Genomic DNA, 27,569 nt, shown 5'->3' on the forward strand with positions numbered 1-27,569 from the left:
TTGGACGAGGACATATGGCTAGTCACACTAGATGTGACTAGTCTATATACTGTAATCCCACATGAAGAAGGACTACAAGCTGTTTTCTTCCATCTCTGCAGACATCCCTATATTGGACCCCCTCCTGAGATCCTACTTCAATTTCTAGAGTTTTGTCTGACTACCAATTTCTTCAGATTTGAACAATCTTTTTACCTACAGAGGAAAGGGACGGCGATGGGGTCGAATATGGCCCCATCGTATGCCAATTTGTTTATGGCCCATTTTGAAGAGTTTGGGACGACATTGTTTCAGGTCAAAAACATCCGATTTTTTAAGAGGTATATAGATGACCCGTTTCTCATTTGGTCTGGTACTTTGGAGGGCCTGGAGACTTGGTTTCAACAATTGAATGAGGCTAATGTAGCTCTGAAGTTCAAAATGGTGCATAGTAGAACACAAATCGACTTCCTGGATGTTAGATTATATAAAGGGAATGGGAAAATCCAGTCGACACTGTACAGAAAGGAAACTGACAGAAATTCCCTATTACATTACACCAGTTGCCATCCTCCGGCATTGAAGAGAGCATTGCCGAAATCGCAATTGCTGAGAGTGAGTAGGAACAACTCGGAAATAGGTAACAGAGATTTACAATTGAAAGAGATGGTACAGCGGTTTAGAACAAGGAGTTATCCTTATAAATTGTTGAAAGAACAATGTGACAATATTTGTCAAATTCCAGATAGAGATCCTAAGATTGAGGATGGAAGAATGACATTTGTGACTACCTTTACAGGGGATAAGGGTCCCTTAATGGATATCTTAAACAAGCATTGGAAGATCATCAATACTGATAAATCCTTACCTCTGTATAACTCACAACCACCCAGGGTGGGTTACAGAAGGTCGAAGTCCTTGCGGGACTTACTGATTAACACTGACCCTGTACAAAGCTACAAAACATCTACATGGTTGGACATAAAAAAACCAGGTGTATTTCGATGTCTTGGTTGCACTACTTGTGGAGGATTGATAACTGGATCATGCTTCACTCATCCACACAAACGCAAAATGTATAAACGCAGATTCCGCCTGACGTGTACCACTACACATATAGTGTACCTCTTACACTGTATTTGTGGATTATATTATGTAGGGAAGACCACAGATGACCTACGTACACGTATGGCAAATCATCGATCTGCTATTAAGACAGCGATTAAGAAAGGGGCATCGGAACAATCAGTAGCCAGACATTTTTTGGAAATGAAGCATACTGTTATGGATCTCAAATACACGATCATTGACCATGTACCGCCATTATCAAGAGGAGGAGATAGGAACCGTATGCTGCTACAAAGGGAAGCCAAATGGACATTTGAGTTGAATACTCTGGTTCCCTATGGACTTAATACTCAGTTGGACTGGCATGTGTTCTTATAAGTCTCTGCTGAAAATGGATGTCTCTGTTGAGAGTCGTGAATCATTCCAATTATTTTTATTTTATTTTATTTTTATTTTTATTTTTAGTATAGGGTTTACTTTGAACTCTCTTTTTGGTATGGCATATAGTTAATTAATAGAGTTAATTCTAAATTATTTAGCAACCTATGTTAGTTTGGATAGACAAAACTGTTTTACCCCTATGCTTTATACCTATATGGTAATTCTTGGGCCGTCTGTTATCTAGTAGGGCTGATTATAAAATTGGCCTTTGTTAGTATGTTGTGATATTGATTATTGTACTTGCATATATAGATTGTCTATTGTAGCAATGCCTTTGGTTGCTGTATGCTATACCAATATGTTTGTAGTTCTTATGTTGCCCTCCACATATGCCGCATTGAATGTGCTGCATTGTTGATATAGGTTGCTATGGTAACCGACGGGACATGTGTGGTACGGCACTAGGAACTGCATAACATTATTAGATGCCATTTTTTCCATTTTTTCTATTGTCCTATATTATATCAGGATGCGTATTGCCTATGTTAGTTTATTTGTGTATTGATTATTTGTCTTAATGTGTTCATTTTATTTTAGTCCCTGTTACGTTGCCACGGCGGATGACGTCACTCGCAGGGGAGGCGCATCTAACGTGGAGAGCGTAGTTCATTGTTTGGTGGTGGATATAACACAGCGTGGTGGTAAGTTTGCATAACCTTGTAAGTCTGAGGACGGGTTTTTTGTAGCCCGAAAACGTTCACTTAATAAAGGTGACATATGGATATAAGACCTTTGGAGTGCTGCTTGTTTTGATGGTATTATTATTGTGGCTTTAAGCACCCAAGGCTCATACATATAGGATCTGGAGTGCACTTTGCTGGATATATATATATATATATATATATATATATATATATATATATATATATATATATATATATATATATATATATATATATATATATATATATATATATATATATATATATATATATATATATATATATATATATATATTCCACAGGAATATTTATAGCAAAAACCTTTACCAAAAAATTTGCCCAATATACAATAGTGTCCATAAAATAAATGTTTTAAGGACTACAGTGTGCAATCAATGGCTATAGAGTCTGCACTTTCTATTCTAACCAAAACTAGAAAGCCCACAATTTTGAGAGTTAAAATTACAGGAAATTAATATAAAAAAAAAAAAAAAAAAAAGGGTATATAGCAATGTTTTTACTTCCTATAATTAAACATTTTATATTACAATCTCAAAGTGTTTAAAGGACCATTAAATTTTGTAGAATTGAATAATAATAAAATGTTAAATAAAAAGACAATGCAAACTCACTTTGTCTGAATTTCAAATGAGTTGATTTTTTTTTATGACAAATTTCAAAGTATGTTTCATTTCCCTTCCCCCTGCATCACGTGACAGCCATCAGCCAATCATAAAATGTATAATTTCTTGCACATGCTAAAAAAGAACTGGTGCCTCGGAAAGTGTGCATATAAAAATATTGTGCACCTGTTGATAATGGAAGTGAATTGGAAAATTGTGCTCTCTCAGAATCATTAATTTAGTGGTCGTTTCATATCCTTTTAACTCATTCATAAATAAATACCTCAGAGTATAATTGCTTATGTAATGTGAAGTGCTTTTGTGTTAATGTAATATTGCTTAACTATACACAGTATTTTAATTCTGTTTCCAACTATGCCATGTTACAGAAATTATGCTGTGCTACGTATCCCTTTTGAATACTATTGTAACTCTTTACTAGGAGTAGCTTACTAGGAGTAGATACTTTTGTGGAGTCACTAAGGGACAACCATTATTGAAAATTGGCTACTTTATTTGTACTTAGTCCCATTAGTTCAGCCATTAATGTAATAGACTTCTTTATTTATGCTATCACTCGTCTTTATTTATTTATTTTTTTAATCGATACTTGCCTGTGATGAGCGACATGCACTAACCATCATCCATACCATATTGTGATTGCAAAGGATGTCACATACCTAGCAGTATTGGTCTGCAGTATTGCTGAAACAAATATATTCTGACGAATAACACAACTCCCAAAACTCATTCAGTAATCGGTTTACTATTTAAGGCCGCAAGCCGCATTCGGCAATTTCCAGAGCTGGATTTATTCTTGGGGAAGTGAAAAACACCAGGATCTGGATTTTCACAGATCTAAGTGTTGCACTTTAAAAAAAAAAATCAGGCTTCGAAAACTGCCGAAACCATCTTACAGCCGCCTTGTCTGCATTCGGATCGGCACAAAATAGCCAAATGCAAGTGTCTAGTACAGTGCTTTCCAAACTGTGTGTCGGCAGCAGTGTGTAGGTGTGTCCCTGCTTCAGCACAAATTTTTTTAAATTTAATTTTTTTCAACAATTTTTTTTGGTTTCTGACTTTCCGCCTGCCTGCTACGCATATCATGTGGTTGACACGTGATTAATACCTAGTGGGTCACAGATCAGCTTAACCTATTGACGCAGCTCAGTGGGAACTGAAACTATTCCCATTGCCGGCACATTGGCTCCTGACTGCACGTGTAGTCTCCTCAATCGGCTTGTGACTGCACGTGTAGTTAGTGAGTGGGACAGCAGTGTGTTGGCAGCGCGGGCAGTAGTCAGTCGGACTCGCAGAGCTCTGAGGGCAGCAGCTTAAACGCTGGGCTAAAGTCAGAAGTCAAAGTGGGTTTTTTTTTTGCAGCTAGCTCCCAGTAGTGCATTGCTACTCCTGCTCTTGATATATGGATAGGAAGGAGAAGCTTAAAAATGCTTGATGATGAAAATGAAATGCGAGTGTCTTTATTTAATATTCCACCAAATATTTAGAAATTGTGTTCATCCCATCAACCTCATACATCCCATTAAAATATTAAGTAGCTATTAGTGTTATTAAACTTTTTTTTAATTCTTGCACATAATTACATACTGTTACTTGTAAATATATTTTGTTATTATATCATTTATGTATGTGTCCGTATCTCTTAAAACAAGTTAGTTTAACCTCGTGTTTGCCAGTACAACTGAATTACTGTGTCGCGAAATGATGTAGATCTAAAAAGTGTGTCACCGACATAAAAAGTTTGGAAAGCTCTGGTCTAGTAATTGGTGTAAAAAGCAGCAATCTAAGCTAAGGAGCTGGCCCATTTTTGGTTCAGACCCTGGATAGCGCTTGCTGATTGGTGCTGATTTAGCCACCAATCAGCAAGTGCAACCCAGGTGCTGAACCAAAAATAGGCCGGATTCTTAGCTAAGATTCCAGCTTTTTCAAATAAAGATAGCAAGAGAACAAAGAAAAATTGCTAATAGGAGTAAATTAGAAAACTGTTTAAAATTGCCTGCTCTATTTGAATTATGAAATAAAAAATTTGGGTTTAGTATCCCTTTAAACCAGTTACTGGAAAAAATATTTTCTTACATTACTTCACACAGTAGTGTCCTTACATATCTGGGTAGACCAAGATGATAGTAGAAAATAAAGGGACACTTAAAAAGGGACATACAACTGTAGGCTAGGGACAACAACGCACTACTGTTTGCTAGTTGGTGATTGGTGGCTCAACATGTATGTCTCTTTTCATCGGCTCATCTGATTTGTTCAGCTAGCTCTCAGTAATGCATTGCTGGGCCTTCAACAAAACATACAAGGAGAATGAAGCAAAAGTGATAATAGAATTAAATTGGAAAGTTGAAATCATGAAAGAACATGTTTGGGTTTCATGACCCTTTAAAGTGTGTAGGTGTTATTTAAATATAGATCAATAACTAAGAAACCCTTGTGCTTATCCTATCAGTTTCACATGATTGTCATCTGATCATAATACTGGTGGGTTTGTAACTCACACAGCTGGTGTAGAATTAATTTAGAAGCAGCAAGTATGCCTAATGCATGAGCACACATATCACTATGGACATTAGCAAACATTACACATGAGCCATTATGACATCAGACAGCAATACTGACATCAGACAGCAATACTAACAGCAGGTTAAATCATTGCTCCTGCCACATGTAGCCTGCATTTGCCCTTTCCATCCTATATTACTGCTCAGTTTATTTACTTCTGATGCACAAATATCATCTATGGCTAAAAGGAACAACATCAGGATTTGCAAGGGAATGAAAAAATGGTGACAATCTTCAGCAAATCATCTAAATAGTAGTTTGCATTATCAGAATCATTTAAAATGGGTTTAGATTTCAATCATCCGTTAATTGAATGTCAACGTAAATACCTGCAAAGCCATAGAACACCCACAAACTCATGCAGTGAAAAAGAGTGCAGCTTGCTGAAACAGAATTTCCAGGAGAAATGTGAGGCTTGGTTAGAATTTATGAAGGAGATAGACCAGGAAATGGCTGGTGAGATTTTAGGGAGCTTCCAATGTTTAAAAGAACAACAAAGATCACACAAGTTATTTCAAAAGGTAAAATATAACGACGAGTTGTTACATTCAGTTATAGAAGATGGACAGTACATTCTAGATCAAGTGGACAACAGGGATGCCTTTAACCTGAAACTGACTCTAATAAGGATCCAATGGGAGGCAGTGACCATTCTAGCTCAACAGAGGAAAGAAATTATTGACCAGCGTATCAGTAAAGGGCAGTGTTACATGGAGATGGTAGAGAAGCTAAAGGAGCTGGATATCTTCAATGAAAAAAATGATTTTTGTGCATGGTTAACACAGATGGAGAACAAATTTTCACAAAAAGTGAATATCAGTACAGAGGAAGCTATTGAAAAACTTAAAAAGGAATATCAACATGAAATCTCACTAGCACGGAAAACCAATAATCAAATACTACATATAGGAGAGAGCTGTGCCGAGTCCAACCCTGAAACTAAACTTTGCAAAGTCAATCACTATTGGCAGCAACTCTTGACTCTAACTGGAGAAATAGAAAACAAACTAAAGCTGATGTTTGAGGTGCTGGACAAGAACATATGCAGGTTAAGATCAATGTTGCTCAACACAGAATGTGAGCTATCCAAGACTATTGGGTATAAAACAAATTATACAGAAGATATACAAAGAAAGCTAAATGAGCAGCAGAAGCTGCAAAAAGACATAAAGAAGAAGAGTACTTCTCTGTATCTGTGCCAAGCTCTTCTAAACTACTGCAAAGAGGGATGCAATCATGATCAAGGTCAGAGGCACAAACAGGTTATGTACAAGTGTGTTTATAGATGGAGAAACATATGTACAATGAAACAGAAGAGGAGGCTGAAAATTGAAGAAAATTCAACAATATGGCAAAATGTCCTTGACGGCACTTCAAAGCTTGAGAACTGTCCTGAAATTTCAGAAAAAATAGCTGCTTTCCCAAATTATTCTGGTTTGTTAGACACTGTAGTAGAAGAGAAGCTGAAAATATGTTGTTATGTCTTCCAAATACAAACGCATAACAGTCTGATTCAGCTCAACTTTATCAACAGGAAAAATACCGATTCCTGTAAGCTAGACCAGACTGTTCATGAAGAAAACCTAAGATGGAACAACCTGCAAAGTAGAGCTGCTTCTATTCTGAGAAGCCTCAACCATTTCCCAAACCATCTTGAAGTTTGTCAGCTAGCTCAAGACAATATATTGGTGTGGCTTATAGAAATGGATCTTACGTTGACAAACATCAAACACTTCTCTGCATGTTATGTGTTGGCAAAAATAAAAATGCTGAAACATGTCCATCAAAAGACTTCATTAAATAACAGAAGTAATCAGATTATTGCATATTCTAAACAGTCAATACAAAAGAGTAAATCTCTTGATGCAGCTCTCATTGAAGATTTGGATAAGCTTACAAGTTATTGCCTCAAGGTTCTTAGTCATAGTGAACATTATCAAGATGAAGTTATTCATCTACCTCTACTTCATAAGCAAAACTTAAATCTAGATAAAGATGAACATGAAACAAATATGCATAGCATAATTTGGCACACAAAGACAAGAAGTGGTGTTTTCTCACTTCAACCCTCTACCAGCAACACACTAGTAGAAATGTCAAATTTGAAGTGTGATGGCCAAGGGTGTGATGCTCTTACGAACATGAACTCCATCCCTTCTGAATGGAATAATAGTCATGATCTCTGTCAAGATCTTGATATTACTGTTCATCAAGCATTAAGCTCAGATAGAGAAAATAATCAACAAGAGAAAAGATGCTTCTTTCAAAATGTAGAAAGCACAACCACGGAACTCAGCATGGAAACACAGATTTGTCAACTGAGTAAAATTCCACTAAACAGCATCTTATATCTGCAGGAAATAGGAAACAAATGCTGTAAAACTCCCAGTGGTCCTGGGATAGACTCAAGTCACATGAGTTATATAAAGCTTTTTAAGAAGAAGTGTTGCTTAAGAATGGATGGAATGAGGAAAGGAGGTAAAAAACTGGAAACGGTAGAGCTCCCTAGATTTATAAATGTAGCTACCACAGAAACACAATCATCGGGAACAGCAAACAAGGCACTTCCAATCAATCCAGACCTGGCCCCAGACACTCTCCAAGACCACTACCAGCTTCTGAAACAAATAAAACATGAAACATTTCAAGACATATTATATCAGAAACTAGTTAATGCAGAGAATTCCCTTGCAGCAAAATACAAAGTGTGTGTCAATAATAAAATACAAAGGGTATTGCTGAAGGAAATTATTCATAATTTAAAAGAAATAGAAAAGTTAACTGATATTTCAAATCAACTGGAGTTGTCTTTCTGGACTTCTGCATCTGACAAAAGGACACTTAGTAAACCAGAAAAGTCACAGAGTATTGACTTACAGCTTAGTTTTTTGACAGAAGAACTATCTTGCAGGTCTGAAGCTGTTGCCTTGGGTTCCTTTCATTCTGTGGACCAGTTAACTCACCAACACAAAACCATCATTCTACACGTTATCTATGTTGCTCTACCACTCCAGCTGCTTCTTTTACTGCTGATTTGTCTTGTCTATCTTGTACTACTTTCTGAGGAAGACTTCAACTGCATTTACTATAATTATTTTGCCTAGCCCATTCACCCAGTGCTGATAAACATCAAGAGAACAGCATCTTTACGGACAATTGATGTTAGCCTATGGAAGCTGTGTCTACTGAAAGCAACTATTGCACATATAAAAGTTTCTATAATGAATGATCCAGAAGCGATTTACAAAACAGAACATCATATTTTATACCACACTCAGACTTTTGCTGACAATGAACGAAGAGTAGCAGAAACCATATTACCTTGTCAATTAAAACAAGCTGCTAATGGTTAATATTTGAAATTTCTGCCAAATAAAATTTGAAAGAGCTTATTTGCCTAGTGTGGTGTGTTTAAGGGTGGGCATGGGGAGGCTTTGGATTAAAAGTGTAATAAGTACAACTAACACTCAATTATAATGCTTTCCATATCTCTAGTCTCTTCCTCCTATGTATAGGCCCCTTGTACACCATGTCTGCCAGTTCCACACACTGCTTAAAGGGACATGAAAGCCAAAAAAATTCTTACATTATTCAGATTCAATTTACTTCATTCTCTTGGTATCCTTTGTTGAAAAGCATACTTAGAGAAGCTAGCTTCTGATTGGTGGATGCATGGGTTCAGCTATCTCCCAGGAGTGCATTTCTTCTTCTTCTTCAATAAAAGATACCAGGAGAAAGACACAATATTGATCACAGAAGTAAACTGGAAAGTTGTTTAAAAATGTATAATTGTTAATATGATTATATTAGCTGCCAGATGTTTTTTTTTTTTAAAATGGAAAGGGAGAGCGACCCCCAGTATACCAGAAATTAAGAACTGTTTGAAGAAACAATGCATCCTACAACAGTTTGATACTAACCAGAATGACGATCGGGATATAAGGGAGTTTTTTATGAAATGGACAGTCTTTATTAAAGTCCTTCCTCCTAATGAAATCGATTATCTTATTTACCCATTTAGAAACTCAGAGTTGGTTTTGCTGGGCCTGTGGTAACCTGTCGTCTTCCATGCATTTCCTTTTGTTTCTTTTTTTTTTTGTGTTGGTTTATTTTGCAAAGTTATACTTTGTTCTGTCTGGTTTAAGTTTTGAGTTGTTCTTTGTTTTATGGAACACAAGTTTGAAAAATATACAACAGCTTTTTTAGTATTGTAGGAACTGGCATAATCATGGTGCTTTATTTGTTAGTGATAACCAATATAGCTCTATATAGGCCTGTGATGATAGATTGAGGGTTGGGCCTTAATTCTATACATTATCAATTTTGATTTACACGAGGGTTTGAGAAAATGTTTGTGTTTTTCTTGTTTTGTTCATCATATGTATTACCTGATGGGTTTTTGCCACTTTAATTTCTTTTCTTTTTTTGCTGTTGTATTTTAATAAAAAAAAAAAAAAAAAAAAAAATGTATAATCTATCTGAATCATGAAAGAAAATGTTTGGGTTTCATGTCCTTTTAATGCTGATCTGCAGCATTACTAACAACTATGTCCATCCTGGCATCTAGGGCACACACTTTGCAGCACTATTAGCAGATAAACAGAGGCAGGTGGTATGAGGAGGGCATAGGTGGAGATGACGAGCAAGAGAAGAAAAACCTGCTTAGGGAGGTCCAGAAAGGGATCCTATTTAATGCTGCAAGAGAAAGGGCCATTGAATACAAGACTGGTAAGTAACCAGCACCCAGGCAACTGTGCACTGACTGTGATAATGATGGCAACCACAGTAACCACTCGGGCTTTGGGTCAGAAATTTTACATCAGACACCTGGTTACATTATGTGTCAAAGGGGTCACCCATGGTCTGCTTAAAGTGACATTTTACACTAGAATTTTCCTTGCATAAATGTTTTGTAGATGATCTATTTATATAGCCCATCTTGGCGTGTTTTTGTAAAAATGTATCATTTTGCTTATTTTTAAATGACATTGTGTCCCAAACAAGCCTCAAAGTTTTAGATGTATACAGACTTCATTGCTTCCGTTTGTATAATGGGTCTACGCTTTTCATATGCAGAGGAGAGTCTGCTCTCGGCAAATTTCAATGGGTGTCCCAGCCTAACCTTATCAACAGTGCTAAACTGTGAGCTTCTAAGTATGTTTTTAAACGGTTTTATATTGGATTTTTAGATCAGTATCTGTGCATATTCTTCTTTATAGTAGTGTCTATTACATGCAGTTAAATTAAAATTGGTGTATACTGTCCCTTTAAGCCAGGGATTATCACACACAGCCAAGAATAAATAAAAGTCACTAGCTCTCCTCAATATTTGTATTGTTACTAAAAGACCTGCATAGGCTCAGGAATATAAATATGTCAAGCACCATATGGTGGCAGTGTCTGCAACAATATTTGTAACAATGCAATAGATTTTTGCAAATCCTGCTACCATATAGTGCTCAATGATATAATGTGTACCATTGTTACAAACATTGCTGCCAGTGTTCCTCTGCCTAGCTAGATATGCTCTTCAACCAGGATACCAGGAGAACAAAAGTACAATTAATAAAAGTACATTTTAAAGTTATTTTTTAGATTATGTGCTCTAAATCATGGCGGTTAAATTTTTACTTGCATGTCCCTTTAATGATGCATATAAAAAAAAAAATTGCAATACACTAAGTATTTCCTGTATTGATTCTAAAAACGGGTGCATGCTGCAGGCTTCACAAACTGTGCTATATAACTAACTAAATTGGCCTGAGCGGGGGGGGGGGGGGGGGTATTGCTAACATAAGCCAACATAAGCACCATGGCTAGCCAGCCTTTTCTACTCCCAATAAAAAGTCCAGATTGGCTCCTACAAATAGGGTAGATAAGTAATTTGAGTTTGGGCATTGAAAAACAGTGTGTTAATATATTTAGAAAGCTTTAAAAATGGGGCATGTTAAAGGGATATGAAGCCCAAATGCAATTTTAAGCAACTTTCTAGTTTACTCCTATTATACATTTTTCTTTGTTATCTTTTTTTGAAATGCAGGAATGTAAGCTTAGGTCCAAGCACCTGGATAGCGCTTACTGACTAGTGGCTTAATTTAGCCACCGATCAGCACGTGCTACCCAGGGTGCTGAACTAAAAATAGGCCGGATCCTAAGCGTACATTCCTACTTTTCAAATAAAGATACCACGAGAACGAAGAAAATTTGATAATAGGAGTAAATTAGAAAGTTGCCTGCTCTGAGTCATGAAAGAAAAAATGTTGGTTTCATATCCCTTTAAGTTATTGCAACAATACACAGATGTCCTGTAATTACAAGGTCTTGTATGCACCCTTTTAAAAAATTAAATAATAAAAAAAAAAAAAAAAAAAAAAAAAGGTATATAGACAGCTGTGGCAGGGGCTGCTGTGATCTACCCAGAGTACAGCACTGTTAGGACAAGTGTCAGCTTCTTTACCCCCTGCACAAAAAGCTGAGAAAACCAACCATCTTTCTGCTTATTGTTTGCAGCTTATTACTAAAGAGACAAGAAATCTAATTTTTTCTTTCATGATTCAGATACAAGTGATTTTAAACACCTTTCCAATTTACTTCTATTAACTATTTTGTTTAGTTGTCTTTGTATCCCTTGTTGAAAAGGATACCTAGGTAGGCTTGGCTCAGGAGCTGCCGATTGGTGGTTGCACATATATGTTTCATGTTATTGGCTCACCTAATGTGTTAACTATCTCGTTGTGCATTGTATTCTTTGCTAAAAAAGCAGCAAAGAGAATGAAGCAAATTATATAATAGAGGTAAATTGGAAAGTTGTTTAAAATTGTATGTTCAATCTAAATCATAAAAGAAAAAAAGAAAAAATTGGCGTTTCAAGTCTCTAACACTTTTGTGGCTTTTTTTGCCATGTTCAGTTTCTTCGTAATTGATCCTCTAAATCTCACTATCTTCTGCTTAAAAAAATAAACAAAAAAAACATTAAATATATGAAAACATCTTTACATCTACTTACTGTACTAGTTGGTACCACCACTACTAGAATAATGTCAGCAACTTCAGCAAGGTACATAAACCTACAGTACACTGTTTGGACTGTACATTAAAATAAGGGGTTCAAATGGGCATCAAACATTAAATAAATTCTAGCTATTATCATGAATTAAAGGGATAGGAAAGTCAAAAATTAAAACTTGCATGATTCAGATATAGCATGTAATTTCAAGACACTTAAATTCACTTCAATTTTCAAATGTGCTTCATTCTCATGGTATCCCTTGTTGAAAAAGAATACGCACATATCCTACACTAGTGGGAGCTGCTGCTAATTGGTGCCTGCACGCATTTGTCTCTTCTGATTGGCTAACTAGATGTGTTTAACTAGATGCCAGTAGTGCAATGCTGTTTCTTCAGCAAAGGATAACAAGAGAACTAAGCAAATTTGAAATAAAAAAAGTTAGGGTTTACTGTCCCTTTAAAAGCAAACAGCCTGAGCATAATATTCAGACATTTGTTAAGCCTTTTGCTGCTGAGTAATTTTTACACCCATGTGATAGATATACATAGACACACACAACACGGAAGGGGACTGCACTCTAAGACCGGATACACATCCCATGACCCTGCAACATGCACAGCCCTGGGTGCACAATAGCACTCTCAGGAAGCTGCACTGTCCCCAGAGTCACAGGCAGTTAACCCCAGACAGGTCTGAGTGCAAGGCCCATAGGGAAAATTACAAAACAAATTAATACAGCACACAGAGAAAGTCCAGCACTAACTTACAAGCTCTGCACCCTTCACTTGTTCCCAGTTTGTTGGATTGAGAGCTTGCATTGTGTGGGTGTTTAAGGACTCAGGTTTTGGAAGAGACCTTGACGTGGTACCTGGGCTTATCCCATTAGGCCAGATGCGATAACTAACTCTTCCATTTTTGCTTTTAATCTTAGCTGAGAGCTTGTGAGTGCTGGACTTCCTCTGTGTGAGATAGATATAGATATTTTTTTTTTTTATGAAACTAGGCGATAAGCCTGCCCAGAAGGCAGTCTATGTTAAAAAAAAAAAAAATTACAAACCCCCATGGTAATTTTACTACAAAATAAAAAAAAAAAAATGTAAAATTATAAAAATTACAGAAAATAATAAACAAAGCTATCAAAAATAAAAAAATTAAACCTAAACTAATACCCCTATAAAAATAAAAAATCCTCCCCAAAATAAAAACACCTCCTAATCTAATACTAAACTACCAATAGCCCTTAAAGGGACAGTCAAGTCCCAAAAAAACTTTCATGATTTAAATAGGAAATGTAATTTTAAACAACTTTCCAATTTACTTTTATCACCAATTTTGCTTTGTTCTCTTTATATTCCTAGTTGAAAGCTAATTCTAGGAGGTTCATATGCTAATTTCTTAGACTTTGGAGGCTCCCTCTAATCTGAATGCATTTTGACCACTAGTTCATGTGTTTCATATAGATAACATTGAGCTCATGCACGTGAAGTTACTCTGGAGTGAGCACTGATTGGCTAAAATGCAAATCTGTCAAAAGAACCGAAATAAGGGGGCAGTTTGCAGAGGCTTAGATACAAGGTAATCACAGAGGTAAAAAGTGTATTTCTATAACAGTGTTGGTTATGCAAAACTGGGGAATGGGTAATAAAGGGATTATCTTTCTTTTTAAACAACAAAAATTCTGGTGTTGACTGTCCCTTTAAACGGCTCTTTTACTTAATTTTTTTTTTTTTTTTTTTTTTTTACCAATTACCCCCCCAACAGTAACCCCCCCAAAATAAAAAGTCTAAAAAGGGGCATTTGTATGGGCATTGCTCTTAGAAGGGCATTCAGCTCTTTTACAGCCCCCACCAAAAAAAAAAAAAATCCTAAAACAAAGCCCCAGTACTCACCATTCCTGAAATCCGGCGGAGAAGGTCTTCTTTCAGATGGCACGATCATCTATCTTCATCTGCAGCGAAGGCGGCCCGGAGCGGAGGTGCAGAGCCATCTTCCCCGATGCGCGGATCCGGAGCAGCGGTCCTCAGCGGCATGAAGGCTCCTCTTCATCCGATCTTCGGCGAACACTAAATATTGAACGGAAGGTACCGCAATCAATTTGGGGTACCTTGCATTTCTATTGGCTGAAATTTTGAAATCAGCCAATAGGATTAGAGCTACTGAAATCCTATTGGCTGCTCAAATCAGCCAATAAGATTTCAGTAGCTCTCATCCTATTGGCTGATTTAAAAAAATTCAGCCAATAGGTATGCAAGGTACCCCAATAAATATGGGGTACCTTGCATTCAATCTTCAGTGTGCGATGGACGATCCCATGAAGAGGCGCCTCCACGCCGCTGAGGATCCATGCATCGGGGAAGCCAGCTCTGCACCGCCTTCGCTCCGGATGAAGATAGAAGATGATGGAGCCGTCTGGACTTCAGGAACGGCGAGTACCTATTTGGGGCTTAGTTTTAGGATTTTTTTTTTTTAAAATTAGGAATTTAATGGGCTGTAAAAAAGCTGATCGCCCTTTTAAGGGCAGTAAAAGAGCTGAATGTCCTTTTAAGGGCAATGCCCATACAAATCCCCCTTTAGGGACAATGGGTAGTTTAGGTTTTTTCAGAGTTAGCTTTTTACTGTTAGGGGGGAACTTAGGGCAATGCCCTACAAAAGGCCCTTTTAAGGGCTATTGGTAGTTTAGATTAGGGGGTGTTTTTATTTTGGGGGGGGGAGGCTTTTTTTATTTTCATAGGGTTTAGGTTTAATTATTTTTATTTTTGTTTATTTTTTTCTGTAATTTTAGAGTTTTTTTTCTTTTTTGTAATTTAATGTTAGGTTTTATTATTTTATTTGTAACTTAGTATTGGGGTTAATTCAGGGGGTGTTAGGTTAGGGGGGCTTAGTAATTAAATGAGTGATTTGCAATGTGGGGGGGGTTGGCAGTTTAGGAGTTAATAGGTTAATTAGGTTTATTACGATGTGGGGGGTTGACGGTTTAGGGGTTAATATGTTAATTATGTTATTTGCGGATTAGGGGTTAATTACTTTATTTTGCGATGTGGGGGTTGGCGGTTTAGGTGTTTGTTAATACTTTGTGCGGCAGGTTAGTTTTTTTTGTTATACTTCATGCGGGCGGTCACGTGTTTTTTCGTGCGGGTGGTTGCATATTTTTTTTTTTAGGCTTTGTTTGCCTATGCTGCATCCAGGTGGATTCTTTTGGCTGCGCGCGCAGCCAACATTCTTTTGGCTGCCTAGCGCAGCCAACATTGCTTTGAGGATGCGTGCGCAAAAGGCAACACCAACAGGGGGGTGAAGTAGTGGGTGTGGGTGGGATTAGAAGTGGCGAGTAAATGGCTAGTAGCTTAGGACTTGGAATTTTGAGCTCATACAGTGTGTGCGCATATTGGAGCCCTTTGCAGTTAAGTAGCCAAAAACAAGTAAAATAATTTTTATGCAATTTCATTTTAATAAAGTGTGTGTGTGTGTTTGTGTGTTATATATATATATATATATATATATATATATAATCATGTCGGGTTAGCACACTTAAGAAAATCGAGTTAGCGCACAAGTAGGGCGTTAGCTCTCTCCCACCACACTTTTCATGCTCCATTGAAGTCTATCAGGAATATGTTAACACGATATAATAAGACGTTCTGCTTTTTGCACGAATCAGGTTAAGGCAGAAGCGAAAACTTTTTACTTTCAACTTGTAATACGCACGATATCTGACGTGCAAAAATCCAAAGTTGAGAAGAGTTTGTTTGCAAGCAGTAATTAGCACTCTACTCGTAATCTAGCCTATAACAGGCACTTCCTTATTGTTTTGGCTGTGGGGGAGTGGGGCTCTCATGAATGGACAAGCAATCTGCTTCTATCAAGGGATCACTCTCCCAGATGTTTATCAGGTGAACCTCAGCAAAATCACCTGAAAGACCAATAAGCATATGGAACAAAATCATGGGGCTGCCTCTCTCACCCACTAAAAAGATAGCGAAGCCCCTTATTTGATAGAAGCAATCATGCTGAATTCCAAGGCTTCTAAGATTTGTCAAAAGCTAATTAAGGAACTCATCACAGTAAAGTTGCACCCCTTTTATTTAAACTTGATAACGGTGAAATCCAAAACATATTGCTCATTTGTGTGGTCTCAGCAGGCTTTAGTAGTTTATTCACCAGGTCTCCGGCTCTGTGATGTCCCAGGTCTTCAATTGTAAAGACAGTGAGGCATTTTCAAAGCACATTCAAGACTGCATCTGTACTTAGTGAGCATTCACTGGGAGAACGCTCTTTGCTTAAAGGGCCATGAAACCCTCATTTTTTCTTTCATGGTTTAGAAAGAGAATGCAATTTTAAACATCTTTCTAAATTTACTTATATTATCTAATTTGTTTTATTCTCTTGATATTCTTTGCTGAAAAGCATATCTAGATATGCTCAGTAGCTGCTGATTGGTTGCTGCACATAGAAGCCTCTTGTGATTGGCTCACCATGTGCATTGCTTTTTCTTCAACTAAGGATGTATAAAAAATTAAGCAAAATAAATAGAAGTAAATTGTAATGTTTAAATTTGTATTCTCTATCTGAATCATGAAAGAAAGATTTTGGGTTTAGTGGCCCTTTAAGAGTGAATATGAATTAGGTACGGTTTGTACCACACCTAAGTGGATTCATTTTCTAATGCATATATGGAACAGGCCTGAATCCATATGATATCTATGGAGTGTCTAAAATTGACTTAAAGGACCAGTAAACACAGCAGATTTGCATAATCAACAAATGCAAGATAACAAGACAATACAATAGCATTTACTCTGAATTTCAAATGAGTAGTAGATTATTTTCTAACACATTTTAAAGTTATGTATATTTCCACTCCCCCTGTACCATGTGATAGCAATCAGCCAATCACAAATGCATATACGTATAGTCTGAGTGTAAATATAAAAGACTGTGCACATTTTTTTTAATGGAAGTAAATTGGAAAGTTGTTTAAAATTACATGCTCTATCTGAATCATGAAAATGTAATAAAGCTTGAGTGTCCCTTTAAAAAGACATTTAAAAGGGACATAAAACAAAAAAATGTCATGGACATAAAACAAAAAAATGTTGGGTTTCACCGATTCCCTCTAATCTTGATTTTATTATATTTTTATTGCAGGTTATATAGCTACTTGTGTGTTTTTATATACATTTAAATAAAAACGTTACAGAAACATTTGATTATTCAGCATTTTCTAAAAGTGACTGATGTGAGTGGTTCCCATGTCCTCTTTTTTATGTCAAAATTTAGCCTTATTTGGAAGAACCAATCTGGGATTTAGTCTGCAGACAACAAGGCTAGCAACAAAGCCATCAGTCATAGCCAGTTAGTGAAAGATATGTAGTATGATTAGCCTTGAGAAGTCAGCAGGGTGCTTTTCATGTTCTGAGAAGTAGAAATGTCCCATTTTCAGAGCTAAAATGCATGAAATGGGGCAAAATAAATACAGGTACAAATCCCCAAATCCAGATTTGTAAAAGCCAAACTTATTTATTTTATTTAATATGTTTAGATTTTAGAATAAGTACTAATTTTCCCTATCTGTAAATCACAAGCTTATCTGCCTGTGTATTTGGTTTGTTTGTTCTGAAATGCAAACAGTCTGTTTATTTAAAACAACAAATAGTACAGTGCTGTAATCAGGTGATATCTTTCTGAGGGTACTATGTATACAAAAGTATTAAAATTATAAAATCTACCTTTGGGTTGCATACGCTGCATTATGACATAAGATATTGGGCTAGATTACAAGTGGATCGCTAATTTATCGCACACCTGCAAACGGGCAAATTTGCCCGTTTGTGGGAGAGCAATAAATAAACAGCCATTACAAGGGACTGGTTATTGCTACTGTGAATTTGCGGTAGCAATTAGCGCATATAAAAATTAACCAGAGATCAGATCTCTGGTTAAATTTTATAAATGTGCCCCAAATGCCCCTGAAATACAGTGTAGTGTATTTTATTTAAAACTTTTCTGAAATCCAAACCCTTTCTGATCCTAAGCAGTTTGGATAAAGGGTTTTCTACCTGTAATGAACCCAGAGGCAGAACTTTCCCCCCCCCCCATTTTCTGCAATGAGATTTTTTTCTGCAGTGTCTCTGAGGAGCCAGTGTTGCTGCATTTTTTGCCCTTACTCGGTGTGCATGAGGACCGGCTCATGTACAGCCTCGCTGATGTCTGCTGTACATTCCCACAGTGTCAGTCTGCCTGGTAAGCTGCTCTACTGTAGTCTAAATGCTTATTTTGGAGAAGGTGCTGCTCCATGCTTATACTGCTGATGTATACTATATGCTTCCTAAAGGATGGCACTTAGAAATGAGAGACTCTCTCTCTCAGTATACACACACTAATATATGCCAATTCTGGACCGAAACGGAACCAGAAAATCCAGGACGCACTTGGCCGAAAACCGAAAATTTATTTTTTTCAAATTATTTTTTTTTTTTTTGCATAATTAGACTATTTAATGAATAAATCTGAATTGAGAAATTGAAAGCCAATAAGATAACCACACTTTTATTTAAAGTAACACACAAAAATTGGACAAAAAAAAAAAGATCTTAAAACAATAATTTTTACCAAGAAAAAAAAAAAAACAGGCAAAATAAAACGAAACCGAAAAAAAAAAAAAAAAAAAAACCCCGATAATGCCATTTTCGGCCAAAATGTTTCTGCATCCCGACTTAAAACTATTAAATATCAATAAATATCAATATACTGTATTATTCTGTATTTAGTTCTGTGTAACAGAATCAGATTTACCAGGTTTTTTTTTGTTTTTTAATAATTATCCAAATAAAAGTATAGTCCTAGAAAACAAATTATTATATGCAAAACAGTAAGTCACATAATGAACTCAAACAGCAGCTCTAGGCTAGCATCAAATTTGAAATATGCTACACAATAATTTTACCGAAAATAACAGGCAAAAAAAAAAAAAAAAACTGAAAAAAAAACAAATTCTATTTTCGGCTGAAACGTTTCTGCAACCGAAATTTTGGTGCATCCCTAATATTAACATACACACACATTAACACACATACATAAAAACATTCACACATACATTAACATTTACACACATTTATTAAAAAACTAAATCTGGCTCCTAAGTAGTATTGGTTGGCTCCTGGACTCCTAGAATAAATTTGTTAATCCCCGATTTACCTTCTCTGCAATGTGCTGTTACCCTATACCGCACTGGAGTTCAGAAAGGGGGAGGAAATTGAATAGAGAGGAACATAGTAAATATTTACACTGAGATAGAACGGAACAGTGACACCTGCAGGTAGAAATTAAAAGTGCAGGCAAAAAAAAGTTTAACTGTCACGGCCGGTCTTTCTGCAGACATAGCACATTTTCTGCGATGAGATCGCACATTGCACAGTGTTTTGCCTTGGGGGTAATGAAAATATATTGCATTGTAGTTTCATAATGCAGAACTAAACATTTTATTAAAAAATCTGAACATGTTTACTGCCCTTTTAAAAGGGATATGAAACCCAAAATGTTTATTTTATGATTCAGATAAATCATGCAATTTTAAATAACTTTCCAATGTACTTCTTTGATCTAATTTGCCTCGTTCTCATGCTATATTTTATTAAAAATAATACCTAGGTTGGCTCAGGAGCAATAAAGCACTACTGGGAGCTAGCTGCTGATTGGTGGCTGCACATATATGCCTCTTGTGATTGGCTTACTTGATGTGTTCATCTAACTTCCAGTAGTGCATTGCTGCTCCTTCAACAAAGGATACCAAAAGAACAAAGTAAATTTGATCATTGTAAAGTAGAACGTTGTTTAAAATTGAATGATCTATCTGTATCATGAAAGAAAGAAAAAAAATGGTTTCATGGTCCTTTAAAGGGACAATAAACCCAATTTTTTTTTTCTTTCATGATTTAGAAAGAGCATGCAATTTTAAACAACTTTCTAATTTACTTCTATTATCTAATTTGCTTCATTCTCTTGATATCCTTTGCTGAAAAGCATATCTAGATAGGCTCAGAAGCTGCTGATTGGTGGATGCACATAAATGCCTTGTGTGATTGGCTCACCCATGTGCATTGCTATTTTTAAACAAAGGATATCTTAAGAATGAAGCAAATTAGATAATAGAAGTAAATTGGAATGTTGTTTAAAATTGTATTCTCTACCTGAATCATGAAAGAAAAAAAATTGGGTTTAATGTCCCTTTAACATATATAAAAGTTTGCAGAAACTTTTTTTATTGATTGTTTTTGTGTTTGTATACAAGCTCTTAAAGGGACAGTAAAAACCAAGATATAAAAACAACTTTGCAGTTTTTTTTTTATTAATCTTGCCCACTTCTCATGTAATTCAGCTCCGAAAATGAGGATTTTCTAATTCATAAAACTTAATCCTGCTACATATCTTTCCCTAATTGGATTTAGCTGATAACAGCTGAAAAACAATACACTTTATAATAACATTTTAGCAATGGCTAGTCTTGTTGTCTGCAGTCTAAGACAGATAAGTTAATTGCAGATGTTTAGACTTGGATGATATGTTATTTTATATAAAAAGAACATATATGTCTTGTAATTACAAGGCGTTTGCCGCCCCTTTAATTACTTCCTACTACTAACCTCTCTTATAATCAGTTACACACATAAGGCAGAGGTTGACTACTATGGGCTCGATATATCAAGCGCTTCGTTATGACTACAGGTTCTCACAAAAGAACCTGCAGTAAGTATTTATCAAGCAGCGGTCATCAGACGATAGCCTCTTCTCCGACTGGGGAGATTGACAGCTCCTTCTTGTGCGTGATTGGCTGGGGGAAGTGTTACACGCAAGCCCAAAATAGCGTTTGCATGCAATGCTGAATACCGACAGCGGACTGCTGCCCGCTAGAGGCGAGCTAGGGCGGAAAGGGGTGCATATGTATGCCCCTGTCCCCCATGGCTTGATTAATTGAGTCTTTGGAGAAGACAGAATAGAGAACCGACGAACAACTAAACATTTTAGGCGCTAGGGAAAAAGAGTGTGTACATATTATATATCTTGAGTATAAACACATAAGGACAGACCCATCCTCTCTTACATAATATGGCTGCACTTTACAAATAAATAACATCTATTAGATAAATGATGAATAATTTTGCTATGCTATGGCAAAAATACACTCCAGGACTCTTTACAAATAATTTTGTTCTCTAAGCCAATTTGGCGTTTCATGCTTGAGCAATGCTATGTAACACCATCGCCATTTTTATATATGTATGGTAAGATAAAGAACCTGACAAATATTGGGCTTAATGGCTCCTAAAAAAGGGGGCCTGAAAACTATTATAATGCACTTCTGGACCTGGAAACTTTGCTTGACAAAGATAACCGGTGCAACTCTACCTCTGCAGCACAGCTTTGTGTTACTTAAAGGATACTAAACCCAAATGTTTTTTTTGTTTTTTTTCATGATTCAGATGGAGCATGCAACTTTCTAATTTACTCCTATTATCAAATTTTCTTTGTTTTCTTGGTATCTTTATATGAATAAGTAGGAATGAAAGCTTAGGAGCCAGCCTATTTTTGGTTCAGACCCTGGATAGTGCTTGCTGATTGGTGGCTACATTTAGCTGGATATGAATCATGAAAGAAAATATTTGGGTTTAAAGGGACAGTCTACAATAGAATTGTTATTTTTTCAAAATATAGATAATCCCTTTATTACCCATTCCCCCAGTTTTGCATAACCAACACAGTTATATTAATAATGTTTACCTCTGTAATTACCTTGTATCTAAGAACCTTCTGACAGCCCCCTGATCACATGACTGTGACTGTTTATTATCTGTTGTCTTGCATTTAGCATGGTGTTGTGCTAAATCTTAAATAAATGTCTGTGTCTGAACACAGTGTTATCTTGTGGAAAACAATTTAAAAAGCATGTGATTAGAGGCAGCCCTCAAGGGCTTAGAAATTAGCATATGAGCCTACCTAGGTTTAGTTTAAACTAAGAATACCAAGAGAAAAAAGCAAATTTGATTATAAAAGTAAATTGGAAAGTTGATTAAAATTACATGTCCTATCTGAATAATGAAAGTTTAATTTTGACTAGACTGTCCCCTTTAATAGCCTTTCAAGCACGGCTGCAAAACCTCCATATGGCAGCCGGGCTATTTTTTTGCGCTTGCGTGCAATGTTACAGTCTGCCAGGGAATTCTGTCTGCCAGAGGCAAACTGCGGCTGACAGGTTCCATATGTACATATAACAAAAATACAAAAAAAAAAAAAACCCTTAAAGAAACAAAGTCAAAAGCACTAAGGACTATATATCAATAACAGGACAAAGCCTTATACATTTATCTATACAGTACATATAATCAGCAATAGCAAGCATTCTGCTAATAATTGTGCACACAGATAATAGTGCACATCAAATAACTCCAAACAATCTAGAGCAATACATATTCCCAAATCACTTGATTTAACCCCTTAACGACGCGTGTCGTACAGGGTACGTCGCACACAACCTGGTCTTAAAAGACCAGCGACGTACCCTGTACGACATTAGGGGTTTAAAGCGGCTGGAAGCGATCCTGCTCGCTTCCAGCCGCTTTCCGGTTATTGCAGTGATGCCTTGATATCGAGGCATCCTGCAATAACACCCCTTGGCCATCCGATGCAGAGAGAGCCACTCTGTGGCCCTCTCTGCACCGGACATCGATGGCCGGTATCGTTGGTGGGTGGGAGCCTGTGTGGCGGCCATCGATGATGATCGGTGGATGTGGAGGGGGGCAGGATCGTGGCGCGGGGATGTCCGGGGGCGCGCAATGCACGGGAGGGCACGTGCACAGGGAGGGAGCAGGTGGGAACCGCTACACTACAGAAAAAGTTGGTGTAAAATTTTTTAAAAAAGGATAAAAAAAAATAAAAAAAAAAGGATCAGGCAGGTGGTGGGGGTTGGTCTGTGGGGGGGGGGGGGGGGGGAAGCTACACTACAGAAAAAAAAAAAAAAAAAATACTTTTTTTTGCAAACTGGGTACTGCAGACAGCTGCCCCCAGTACCCAAGATGGCCCCCAATAAGGCCAGATGGGGAGGTTTAGAGAGCTGTTTTTGGGGGGGATCAGGGAGGTTGGGGGCTAAGGGGGGATGCTACACCACAGCATATGTAAAAAAAAAAAAATTTAAAACATTTTTAAAAACCTTTTATTTTAGTACTGGCAGACTTTCTGCCAGTACTTAAGATGGCGGGGACAATTGTGGGGTGGGGGAGGGAAGGGAGCTGTTTGGGAGGGATCAGGGGGTCTGATGTGTCAGGTGGGAGGCTGAGCTCTACACTAAAGCTGAAATTAACCCTGCAAGCTCCCTACAAACTACCTAATTAACCCCTTCACTGCTAGCCATAATACACGTGTGATAAGCAGCAGCATTTTAGCGGCCTTCTAATTACCAGAAAGCAACGCCAAAAGTCATATATGTCTGCTATTTCTGAACAAAGGGGGATCCCAGAGAAGCATTTACAACCATTTGTGCCATAATTGCAACAAGCTGTTTGTAAATAATTTCAGTGAGAAACCTAAACTGCGAAAAAAATTAAGTTTTTTTTAAATTTGATCGCATTTGGCAGTGAAATGGTGGCATGAAATATACCAAAAATGGGCCTAGATCAATACTTTGGGTTGTCTACTACACTACACTTAGCTAAAATTAACTCTACAAGCTCCCTAATTAACCCCTTCACTGCTGGCATAAAAACACGTGTGGTGCACAGTGGCATTTAGCAGCCTTCTAATTACCAAAAAGCAACGCCCAAAGCCATATAAGTCTGCTATTTCTGAACAAAGGGGATCCCAGAGAAACATTTACAAACCATTTATGCCATAATTGCATAAGTTGTTTGTAAATAATTTCTGTGAGAGAACCTAAAGTTTGTGAAAAAGTGAACAATTTTTATTTTATTTGATCGCATTTGGCGGTGAAAATGGTGGCATGGAATATACCAAAATGGGCCTAGATCAATACTTTGGGATGTCTTCTAAAAAAAAATATATATACATGTCAATGGGATATTCAGGTATTCCTGACAGATATCAGGGTTCCAATGTAACTAGCGCTCATTTTGAAAAAAAAGTGGTTTTGAAATAGTGCTTCTTGTATTTATTTCCCTATAACTTGCAAAAAAAGCAAAGAACATGTTAACATTGGGTATTTCTAAACTGAGGGACAAAATTTAGAAACTATTTAGCATGGTTGTTTTTTGGTGGTTGTAGATGTGTAACAGATTTTGGGGTCAAAGTTAGAAAAAGTGTGTTTTTTTTTCCATTTTTTCCTCATATTTTATAATATTTTTAATAATAAATTATAAGATATGATGAAAATAATGGTATCTTTAGAAAGTCCCATTTAGTGGAGAGAAAAACGGTATATAATATGCGTGGGTACAGTAAATGAGTAAGAGGAAAATTACAGCTAAACACAAACACCCGCAGAAATGTAAAAATAGCCCTGGTCCTTTAAAGGGACATTCCAGCCAAAATATAAATGCACATAGATTTATTGCATCTTTGAATAGAAAAATATATGTATTGGCAAAAATGCTTCTATTAAGAGTTATCACTGTTTAGTGTTAACATTTTTCTCTGCATGTGCATGTGAAGCATAGCTAGATATTTTCACTGCACCCACATTTTAAATAATGTAGCTGCTCAGATAATCAGTGGGACTTGTATTATGTCAGCAATTAACAAATTGAGTCATTACCAGATGGTACAAGCACTTTAGGCTGTCCAAACAAGTGTTTGGTTTAAAATGCTGGTGCACGGTGCATACTTAAATACACTTTTGCAACAGCTATAGCTTTTATTAGAAGCATTTTGCTAACGCATGTATATTACAAAATTTCTTATGTTCAATACAGAAATGCACCCATGTGGTTTAAATTTTGGCTGGAATATCCCTTTAAGGGAAAGAAATTGAAAAATGGCCTTGGTCCTTAAAGGGACAGTACACTGTAAAATTGTTTTTATATTAATGTATTTTCAATGACTTGTTATACAAGCTGCAGAGAATAAAATGTAGGAGAAATTGCATTTTTCGGTTTATTTATATATATACATGAAGTAGCTGGTTTTGTGCCTTTAAACCACAGCCTATTAGAATGGGTTGAGCTTCAGGTAATATCAGATCTCATTATGTTATCACTTTTATGTACACACACTTGCTTCCTTATCTTATATTTGTCTAGAAAACCAAAGCTCAATACTTAGAGAGAACAATGGAAATTATCATTTAATTACTTAACTATCATGCCCCCCACTGAGAGTGTAATCTCTTCTGCTGGCTGTGTTCACTTAGGCTATTCTATAGAATATACTCCTGTATAGAAACTTTCAGTATAGGTTGGGAAACCACAAGCTAAATCAGCTATTTCAAATGCCAAATTATGGGTAAAGGAGCTACTTGTAAACAATTTAAAACACTCCAGTAGGTAAAATGAATAATTGAGAACAATTTAAAGGGGAGACAATTTTTTGGGTGAACTGTCCCTTTAAGAGGTTAATATAAACAATCCAAATGATGACTCCTATTTCTGGGTTGCACATAAGCCAGGAGTAGTTGTGAACTTATACTGTCCTGAAAAAGTGAAAAGTAAATGTCTGTAGACTTTCTTTAGACTAATGGCATAACCATAAAACACAATAACGTGTGCAGGAGCTTATTGGAGTGAAGCAGTTGGTGCATAGACCAACTAATCTATAATGAGATTCCTTGAGAACCATTTTCATAATCTATTATTATCATCATCAATTAGTTTGTGCAGCTCTAATGGGGTGCTTGAATTTATCTCCCAAACATCAGGACCTGTAACAGTAACATACCTTGTATGTGTTACAGTAAATAGAAGGGTTAAATCACTAATTAACTGGGTGTGTATCAGGCAGACAAGGGTTTAAATCACAGATATGTGTTTCTACCTGGTAAATCAAGGAGCCAAATGACTGGTGGTTAGGGTAAAATCACTGTTGTACTTTTTCTAAACAGGCAGAAAAAGTTAAATCACTGCATGACAGGCAGCCCAGCTATAAAGATACATCATTGTTTTGTGTTTGTTTCTTGCTAGCAATAGTTTAAGTCACTATGTATTTTACAGGAGAACAATAGCATGTGACTTTAGTTCAGAGAAGTTATATAGATCAGCTTGGTAAACAAGTGAGGTGTCATTAGATGTTAACAACATGACATCATTATAAGCCAGATAAGTGCATCACACATTGATCATTATACTTTTAAAAAAACTAGTTTATGTCGGTCCAGAGATTTTTAGTGATTTGAATGCAACTACACAATTTATATAGTTCACACTACAAGAGTACGCTTTGAGGGTCACTAGTTATAGTCATATAGCTAATAACAGTGACAGAGTTGTCACAAGATGCAATCACCACACCCTCCATGTATCTCATAATATGTTACATACAACATGAGCTGTCCAAACGAAGTGACCCAAAAATGTGTTTAGTAAAACACCTATAACGTGATTAGTTACACTGTATCTCCTGTAATATAAATATTTAGTGATTGTCCACTCTGATTAATAAGAAAATACAAAAAGTTGACAGTTCAGTCCTCACCATTAAATCCTCGACTGCAACTAAGTCATTTAATACGGCCTCCATTATGATTGCTGATCGGAAGCGGACTGGATGCTGCTACCCACAATTCAGCGACTTCTATAGCAAGTCTACGACACTGCGACAGTTCCGGATTTAAAAGTATCTGCTATTTACTGGATGCATCGTGACAGATGCCAGCCAGACACGTTCGTTTTGGGCAGTAATACCTTACGTAATATGGCGGCTGTTGTACTCGGCTCCTTATTATGAGATAACGCTTTTAGCATCCATCTTTAGTATGGGTATTGGTAGTTTAACCTTGGCAGATAACTTCTCGCAATATAGATGTGTTGGATAATGCACATTTTATGTTACTAACGCTTTATTTTTATTTTTTCCTTGTAGTCGATATATGTGTAAACACGTTTCTTGTGAAAATTATTTTTTTGTTGATTTTGAAATCTTCAGACATACAAAGACAGAACTTTTGCGTTATAGAGATTTAAAAAAAAAAAAAAAAAAAACTAGAATCACTGGTTTTATTTACACTTGATATTTTACAAGACAATTTCTGATATGTAATATTCTAAAAGG

General features: G+C 36.5%; 1 protein-coding gene across 1 annotated transcript in view; it reads right to left on the bottom strand.

Annotated features, from left to right (window-relative positions):
* FIS1 (fission, mitochondrial 1) overlaps positions 1 to 27,213 on the bottom strand; it is a 231,324-nt gene extending 204,111 nt beyond the window's left edge. Inside the window, exon 1 of the mRNA XM_053718341.1 lies at positions 26,994 to 27,213. Coding sequence (XP_053574316.1) covers positions 26,994 to 27,038 — 45 coding nt within the window. The 5' untranslated portion in view covers positions 27,039 to 27,213. The remainder of the gene's footprint in view (positions 1 to 26,993) is intronic.
* Between the last annotated feature and the right edge of the window lie 356 nt (positions 27,214 to 27,569).

The sequence above is a fragment of the Bombina bombina genome, chromosome 6 (genome assembly GCF_027579735.1).
Source record: "Bombina bombina isolate aBomBom1 chromosome 6, aBomBom1.pri, whole genome shotgun sequence".
Taxonomy (NCBI): domain Eukaryota; kingdom Metazoa; phylum Chordata; class Amphibia; order Anura; family Bombinatoridae; genus Bombina; species Bombina bombina.